This window comes from Leptosomus discolor, chromosome 20 (genome assembly GCF_034619465.1).
Source record: "Leptosomus discolor isolate bLepDis1 chromosome 20, bLepDis1.hap2, whole genome shotgun sequence".
NCBI lineage: Eukaryota > Metazoa > Chordata > Aves > Leptosomiformes > Leptosomidae > Leptosomus > Leptosomus discolor.
Window position 1 is genome coordinate 1302390 of NC_141410.1, and position 9473 is coordinate 1311862.

Genomic DNA, 9473 nt, shown 5'->3' on the forward strand with positions numbered 1-9473 from the left:
CACCTGGTGCTGAAACAGATAAAACCAACCTACCAGCTGTCAAAACCTCAACCGATCGGAGGAGCATATGGCATCTCTGTTCAAACATATTTAAGAGAGGTCACTAGATGTAGGGGTTAAGGAAACAAAAAGGAAACTGTGACAGATGCACCAATTCTGAGTGAGTGAATGGTACTTTAGTTCAGGCATCACTGACAAGCAGACCCGAATGAAATCAGATCTGCTGTGCAAATGTGAGAACTGTGCTAGGCTGTATCTTCTTAGGAACAAAAGAATCTAAGCCATGCCTTAGCAGGAGCTAACAGTACCAGCCTGAGCTAGGACTAGACAAAACTATAACTGCTATGGCTGCATTCCTGCACATGCACCAAAGAGGGGTTTGACTACGAGTCGATCACTTTACGCTATAAATAACTGTGACCCCCCCAAGCCCATTGAGCTCTCTTGTACAGCAGCAGGCAGCATGGTGGTGGTCTTCCCCTTGAGCAGGGACGCCTCTTAAGGTTGCTTCTCAAGATTGAGATACCCCTTACCCAGCATCTGATATCAATAATGAGGTAAGCAACATTTTACATTAGGCCTAAAAGTATATCATATGCTAGTGACATTTATATATGCAGCTATAGCTTAATTCTCAGAAGTGTAAGTATTAGAGTGTTTGTGACCACCATCTAATCACCGTCTAAATTATCATAGTGAAATCATTGTCAAATCATTGTTTAATAACCAATTATTCCCTAATCACCTTTTGATTACCCTTTACTTTTGATTAAATGATAATTAAATTATCATTATAAAATGATTATACACCATTTAATCATTATATAATCATTAATTGTATAATCATTAATAAAATTCTCTTAGTTAACTCCACAATGATGATTTCTGTTAATAATTCATCTGTGACAGAGACCTGAGAGGAGACACAGGAGGAGACATGTGAGTACACAGATGAGGACACACAAAAGACAGGAAAGGAAAGGCATGAGTGGAGACATACAAAAAAAGACACACAGAAGGGGACATTTTTTGGGAGATGACTGGAGGTGCTCTGTTGGAAAGAGGCAGTCCATACCAGAGTAAGTACAACCCTTGAAGTGAGTGGAGGAGACAGCTAAAAAGTAAAATCAGTTGACAGAATTAATTCTGTTTTAGTTCAAACCAGGACAGGGTACTATTTGGGTTCCCATACCTGCCATTGTACCTCTGTATTCCATTGTGTGTGGAGATGATCTTTTTGTCATGCAAGTTAACAATATAAAGCTATACTTTGCTAATCTTACGGAAGCCGATGTTGCTATTCCTGTGTTTGCTCTAAGTTTTAGTGCTGATACTTAAAGTGAAAGTTGCAAGTGAATTAAAGGCAGTGCAGAATGAGTGAATAAGAAGGTCTTTTAGGACTTAACTGCATTGCTCAGCATAGTTTTTTAATATTCTAATTACAGTATGGAACTGATTGCTCTTCTGCAAATACAGAGAGGCAGGTGTTGTCGTGGTTTAGGTTGCGATGGATTAAACTCTCATTTACAGTGCAATAATTGCATTCTTATGAAGGAGACTGAATTTTATTGCCTCTGTGAAAGAATGATTAACAGTGCAAAGAACACTAGAAGTTATGCAAAAGTTGTTATGTCTTCTTTCACTTTCCTTGCTGACAGGATTGATGGTTATAAGTGGCAGCAGTCAACAGAAGCAGGCTGTTAAGTACTTGGTCCACACTAGCTTGGTCCAGCGTGTCCCTGGAGGACCTCCACAGTCAGATGTCATGGTAGGTAGAGTCTTTCCACCACCACTTCAGGCTCAGGTGGCTGAGTTTTATGAGATGGAAAGCATCCTCCAGTTTGTTTGATCGTTACTGTTGGTGGACCATTCTCATCTGCTGTTACTCATTGATTGGTGTAGCAAGTCACCAGGCAAATATTCTTGTGTAAGTTTAGTTCTGCTTTCTGATGTGTTTTTTTCATAACACCTGTCTAATTGTGCTTTCGTTTAACAAAAGTTACATACCTAACAAGGACATAACAACACACTGAATGTCAAACTGTGGACCTCTGACATCAGTCTAATTATTCAAGTACTGACATCCAGGTTGGCCAAGACAGGTACGTACACTTGCTCCAAGATTTCAGCAGGCACCAGTGTGCAGACTTGTGGTTACTGAAGGACAGAAAGTAATACTCCTATTGTGCCAGCAGATCTCTGCCTTTCCTATTTGCTTCTCTGAAGCCTGAGCGTTTTGGTGACATTCATGGTTATTTCTGGAGATAGGGTTCCCATGAGAAATACAGACAAAGAAGAAGATCTGCAGACTTTCTCTATCCAAAGAGGCTGCTGTCTGACACTGGAAAAGGACATCTGGTAACAAATGACTAGCATATGAGATCTAGAGAAAGAAATCTTACACCTGCCACAGGGCAATCCTGAGCAGTAGCACAGGCTAGGGGCTGTATGGCTAGGAGTAGCTCTGATGAAAAAGACCTGGGGTTCTGAACATGAGCCATCACTGTGTCCTGGCAACAGGGAAAACAAACCATATTCTGGGCTACATGACCAAGAACATGTCCAGCAGATCAAAGGATATGACTGTTCCACTGTACTCAGCATTTCTTTGGCCACACCTGGAATGCTGTGTCCAGTGTTGGTCCCACTCATTCAGGAAAGACACTGAAAAATTGGAGAGGGTCCAGAAAGTGGCCACAAACAAGGTTATAAGGTTGGAGGCCTTGGCATATGAAGAAAGGTTGAAGGAATTTGCTTTGTTCAGCTTAGAAAAAAAGAAGGCTGAAGAGACCTGATCACTTCCAACATCTAAAAGGTAGTTACAGGAAAGACAGATGAGCTTTCTTTACAGGGGTGCCCAGGGACAGGACAAGAGGCAGTTGGCAGAAATTGCCTCAAGGAAAATTTCGTCTGGTTGTTAAAAAAATTATCTTTACCGTGAGAAAATCAAACATTGGAACTTGTTGCCTGGAGAAGTATTAGAATTTTCCCATTCTGGAAGTACTCAAGGTTTTGCTTGACAAGACCGTGGAAAATCTAATCTAAGGCCCTGCTTTTACTAGAAATTTGGACCAGGTGGTCTCCAGGAGTCCTTTCCTACCTAGACCTCTTTGTTATGGAATGCTTTGATGATTCTAAGAGTCTGGCTTTCTCCTGCAAGGAAAAATGAAGAAACACAGGCATCATCCCACAGCATTTTCAAATCACAAAGCTGCCCCCAAAACCTCTGCCTGATTTTCAGGACTGATGTTGCTGTTTCAGCCCTTGAAAAATAGGGTGAAAAATGGAAGCAGAAAAGGGACACTGGTCATCTATGACAAAAATCCTTCTTTTGGGTAGGTAGTCCTAGTATCACAAGGCTACATCTACTGCATGTATTTATTTCTTCTCTCCCTAAGGTCTGCAATTTAACAGCAAAACTAATCTAGGCCTGTGCTTTTTTCCAGAACAGGCCCTGATTATGGGGAAACTTTTCTTTCCTTCTAGTGTTAACCCTGTTTGCGTCTCTGTCTTGGTGTTGCTAGCACAGGGGGAGGTAGAGCTGACTGTAAGTGTGAGGAGGTGCATCTCCAGTGAGCACTGGTTTTTGGACATGTTTCGAGATGCTGATTCAGTTTTGAAAGGATGGGATGTAGACGTTCACACACCTAAAAAAAGTTCCACCCTGTATTTTTTCATAGATTTTCTTGCACCTGTGCCCATGGACACATGTAGACAACTGTGAGGGAGAGTTTGCACAGGGATTCCAGGCCTCAGAACTGTCTAAGGCCTCTGACAGGAACTAAGCATGTGGTGAAAACTTTAAGGGCAAAGGCATATTGTGAGCACAAAATGGGTTATTTTATTGCTCTGGTATGCAAGCTGTCTGTGCTCATGGTAAGAAACTGATAGTGCTTAATTAGAATTAGATAGGGGAGTCAGGGCTAAGTGAGATAATTCTGTCCAAAAAAATGAATAACATCATAAATTAAATGAAACTGGCATGAACTGAAGGTTCAGAAGGGAGTCTTGGGATGGAAAGCTGCCTTCGTCTGCATAACAGTAGCAGTAATACCATATTGGTCCAAAATTACTAGGTAATAGTGTCAAAAATACCAAATTCGGGTATTAAAGTAATAAATATGGGACCAATAAGAAAAAAAGGTAATTAGTGGCAGGTTGTTTATTTGAGAAGAGTGTGGGAAGAAAAAAAAGGAGGTTCAAAGGTAGCTAACAGCTATGTTCAGGAAAAAAGCTGTAAGAGCTTCCCAGCTTCTGATTTGTGACTGCTTCAAGAAAGTGATGAAAAGACTGAATTCAACTTTGCAATCTCTTTTTTTCTTTCTACCCCAGGACTTATTGAATGTGTGTGAAGGATGGTTTAGGAGGTGGAATCAGCAGATGCCAGTGACAAACCAGACTGGATCCTACATTTTTCTTCAGAGGCAGCAGTTTCACTTGGGAAGGATGTGACATGGCCAAGTCTCAGTGCAGTGCGGGAGAAAAATTGATAGATTCACACTAGATCATGGCACAACCATGGTTTCAAAGCACTGCTAAGTGAGGCACTCAAGTATATTGTTTATTGCTGTGTAATTTTTTTTCATCTAAATCTTGCTCTATTCTTCCCTTTTAGAGGTCCATAAATCCAGCACATACCAGTACCTTAATTTCTTCTAGTCATCCTGGCCAAAGAAGAATACAGTGCCTTATTAAAATGCACCCTTTCAGCTCACTCTTCAAACTGAAACAGCCCAGTTCACCAAATACATGTTTGATACAATCCTCCCTATGTCAGTGTGAGTGGCATAGAAGTGTCTGAAAGGTGTTACACCATGCATCCACAGGGAGATCTTGTTCTCACTTTGCCAGAAGAGATGGTGACTTGGCCTGGGTGACAGGGCAGAATTCATAAAATTATTCAGACAGATCAGAACCTACAGTTCTGAGTGTGCCTAAGGAACCTAGTGGACCCAGTGGCAAACATAGATATCACTATGTATGGACAAATAAGATTTGGTGTGATTGACTGAGAGATCTGATGAACTTTTCCTTAGGGGAAGACACCATCATCTGTATCTGGTAATTTGTACCTGGAAAGACCAAGGCAGACATGAAGGTTGGAGATAAACAATTCAGTCCCTTCCCACAGGTGTGGGATGAAGCCAAGGACACTGTAGCTCCAGTCTTACTTTGAAAAGGAAAGGTCTGCAAATACTTACACAACACACATATTCACAAACGCCAGCAATCACTTTCACACTCTTGTATTCCACTCCAAGCTGGGCACCAAAGTGTGGAATGCAGCACAGAACCAGTGACAACAGCAGTTAGTAAATCTCTCTACATGATCAGCATTAGGTTATCTAGTTAGTGCCTAATCACTGTGAACACAGACAAGGGGCAAAGATGGGAAGATTAGGGGAAACCAGTAACTTAATAGTAATCTAAACAGTGAAAACAGAGCACAGAGAATCTACTACTCCCTGATTCCACCAAATAAGACATTTAGTTCATCTGGATTCTGCACCTGGGATGGAGTAACTCTGGACACAAGTATAAATTAGGAAAGGAGTGTCTGGAGAGCAGCCCTGCAGAAAGGGATCTGGGGGTGCTTGTTTAGAGCAGGCTTAATGTGAGCTGGCAGTGGGCTCTGGCAGCCAAGAGGGCAAACCGCGTTGTGAGATGTGTCAAACACAGTACAACCAACCAGTCAAAAGAGGCGATTATCCCACTGTTTTTATCACTCTTGAGGCTCCTCTCACCCAAAAAGCCCCATTGGCCCAGAAGTTTTTCCGCAGTTAGGTTTTACTGCTCAGACTGGCACTGCTCAGGCCCCATCCCAGGTCCACCATGTGACAAAGCATCCATCCACTGCCCACGCTGTGCCCAGAGCTGTGAGGGTACCTACATTCCAAGGATACAATCCTCTTCTTTACAGGAGGAGGCTGGACAGGCAGCTTGGGGCAGATTTTGGCTGCACAGAGAAGGAGCCACATGCCCTCCTGCAGCCCCTACACTGGCTCCGCAGAACCACTGCCCAGAGAGATGTCAGAGCTGGTCTCTCTGTCCTCATTCTCCTGTGAGTGAAGGAATACCAGGGCAGCTGTGAGAAAGAGGTGGTGATGGCAGCTCGTGGAGAAGTATGTGAACGGAGGTGAAAAGTCTGTGCTGTGTGAGGGGTCTGTGGATTGACTTGCCCATGGGATTTACTCACACATGAAATTTTATTTCTAACTTCTATTATAAATGTCAAATTTTACTGCAAATTGAGTTGTGCACAGATAGATTGGGAGTTCCAACATCTATCAATCCCAAATCTCACTGATATTTCACAGAGCAAGTACAGGCAACTGTCATTCTAAGAAAAGGCCCTGTCACCACAGTAGTTCTTCCCCTTTCTGTGCTGCCTCTCCCTCCGTTGCTGTTACTGTGTGCTGCCTGGCGCAGAAATAGATGGCTGTGTCTAAGGCTGTAAGGGCGTGCAGCTGCAGGGAGACCTTGTTTTTATCTTTATCTGCAGAGATGGTGGCTCGGCCTTGGAAGGGTGGGGCATAGCCTGTGTTATTCCCAAAAGGATAGATCCAGCCTAGAAATTGTAGCTCCCCTCCTGAGGCCTGACGAACACAATTCCAGTCATATCGAGGGCTATCCAGAGGTGCTCCCGATACAGTGCAGGTGAGTGGGAGTGATCCAGAGACCTTCCCCTCCTTGGGACCAGATGCCACCATCTTTATTAGGGAAAGGGTACCTGAAAAGACACAGGGCAGGTGTGATATTTGAGCATCCGTGAGAAAGGTCACGGGTGCAGTAGTCCATCCTGGGGCTGTAGGGTGCACAAAACAAGAATTTTGGGCTTTATTTCCAGGAGTTATCCCTGGGGGCAGTGGCACACCCAGACACCATAAACCCATATTTCTTCGTACTGCCCACAGGACTGCTGAGGCAGGAGACCCACGAGAATCTGGGTAACTGCTGGTAATCATGCTGTATCTTCAAATACGAATCCAGAAGCTTGGCAGGAGACAATGGAGTCCACAGCCCTTCCCAGTCCTTCTGCTCCCTTCACCAGCTATGCCTGGACCCACACCCTTCTGCACAGAGAGTGCAGAGAACAGGCTGGGCATGAACACAGGGGGAATTGGTTTGTCAGTTGCACATGAGCCCCAGAGGGACAAGAAGCATGCGGCTCTTAAACTTCCCCAGGAAACAGCCTGTCCCTAGAAAATCCCAAGGCTCAGATCCCAAATCCTCAGAGTGAGACTCAGCACAAGTCTTTGGGGCAGTTATTTACTTTGTCTAGGAATGTCTTATTTGTCTACTCCATGCTCAGAAAAATCTCTGAAAACTTCCCTCCTCTTCACTGCACCAGCATCCCATCATACCTGAAAAGGGAAGATGATTTGCATGCAAGGATTCGTCTTATGTAATGGCATTTAGAGTTGGGCAGTAGCAGGCCAAGGTGTGCAGGGGCAGCCTAAGCCTACTCAGTCCTAGTCTCTCTCTTCATGGCTCTCATCTCCCAGTAGTGCTGTGCAGGACAAGGTCAGGAGCCAAGGACCCATCCTCTATGCGGTCATGTCGCTTTGTTTTGGGGCAGGGAGAAGAGAAACTAAACCTCAAAGGGACACAGAGAAGAGCAGAGCCTGACTCTCTACTCCCAGAAGGGAGAGGCAAGGCCTGGGTTGGGCAGATGGAGCCTGTGACCCTTCTGGCCCCACCACACACACCCCAGCAGCACTGGGAACACCAGCCCAGGGGAGAAACCAGTCCCAGCTGCTTCATGGGTAGAGGTGGGCTAAGCATGTCGGGCTTATCTTTGGTGCTCATCTGTGCCCTTTGTGGGATCATGGTCCAAGTGAACCCTGAAGCCCTGCAGGAGTACAAGTCAGAGCTGGGACCCTCCTGGGCCCTACTAGGCTCTTCCAGCCCTGGCTCAGCAGAAAGAGAGGCGTCCCCTGCTCCACTCCCTCTTCCCCAGCAGTGTGAGAGGCCTTGAAGGAGACTTGTATTGAGCCCCTAGGTGCTATCAGACCCTCTCCACCCACCACCAGCCACACCTGAGGGTTCATATCTGCCAAGACACATGGCCACAGTTACAACAACAAGAGGATAGGTGCAGGGTGCCCAAAGGCCCCCTATCACTTCCACCTGTTGTGCCACTCACTCAGGATTGCTCCCCACCACTGACAGACTGTCCATTCAGGTAGAGCATGGTGTTTGGTAGGGGGACAGGAGAGTGCTGGGAGGCTACAATCTGCTTTTCTCCCTTTTACAGAAGGAAGTTAAAGCTCCAAAGCTGCCCCAGTTCCCCCACACAATCTGTCTCTCCATGGGCTGGATACCCCAATATGTGGAGAAATGAGACGTGACAGAGCAGGAATCCATGGGATAGGTATTACAGTGGGTCATGGAAATACCTGGGTACAGAAATGGTCCTGTGTTCCTGGGACCTCTCTTGGGACCTGCCTTACCTTCAGCAGCTGCTGTCAAGAGAAGACATGACAGCATCAGGACCATCCTGTCCCTGCTTCTTCTTTTCCAGCCAGAGCTAAGCCCAGAGCCAGCCTGGCTCCCTCCATTCCCACCCACAGCAGGACAATGTAGGACTAAGGCATGCTCTGAAGATCCGGAGAGAGGGGTCAAGATACCATGGGAGGACAGAGCTCAAATATGCCTAGGTCAGGAAAATCCAGCTTGGTCTCCCATCCCTTCCAGCCCTGGGGTTGGTGAATATCTTTTCTATGCCTGGTGGTGGGGTGCTGCAGGGTTATGCCAGATCTCCATCCTTCTCTCAGTCTTCCAACCTCCACACATCCTCTGGGAGGCCAGGAAACGACAAAGTATTTTGGCCATGATACATGTCCCAGGCAGCGGAAAACACAAAAAACCCACGTCCATGACCTCTTCCCAGGAAAGGCGGGGGGAGTCTCACCTTTAAGGGCTACAGCAATGGTGATGACCAGCATCCAGAGGAGCGTTGCAGTCTTCCCCAAAGGAATTTGCATGCTGCACCATGAAGTAGGAAGGTAAAATTGTGGAGCTGAGAAGGGCTCAGACCTTTCTCTCTTTGAGTCAGCAGAGAAATGCCCTGTCCTTCCAGCACTGCTGACTCAGACTTCCTTGCAGTCTAGGCAGATTTTCAGCCTTTTCTGAGCAACCCATTTGCAGTTGCAGGTACTTCATACACTGGGAAGTTGGATACACTCGTCACTGCTGGCCTGGGCGTGGACAGGAAATCACATTACCTTTTTTGTACTGCTTAGCCTACACAGGAAACAGAGACCTCTCTTTTCTCTCCAGGGCCCCTCATACCAGTATCTCTGAACCTCCCATCAGAGGCTGTGGCTGGGAGGGGACAGGCATGGTAATGTGGACATGGTCTTCTCCCTGGGTGTGATGTTCTCTCTCCCTCAGCTTGGCCCAAACCTATTACCCCACCCCCAGCCAAAGACCACAGCTGCCAGAGCTGGGAGGGAGCAGAAGGATTTTCA

General features: G+C 45.8%; 1 protein-coding gene across 1 annotated transcript in view; it reads right to left on the reverse strand.

The window, feature by feature from the left end:
• The window catches only part of LOC104347990 (uncharacterized), a 46765-nt gene extending 37754 nt beyond the window's left edge, over positions 1-9011 (reverse strand). The window contains 3 exon segments of the mRNA XM_086476162.1: positions 5998-6059; positions 6411-6730; positions 8915-9011. Of these exon segments, the coding sequence (XP_086332288.1) occupies positions 5998-6059; positions 6411-6730; positions 8915-8987 (455 nt within the window). The 5' untranslated portion in view covers positions 8988-9011.
• Between the last annotated feature and the right edge of the window lie 462 nt (positions 9012-9473).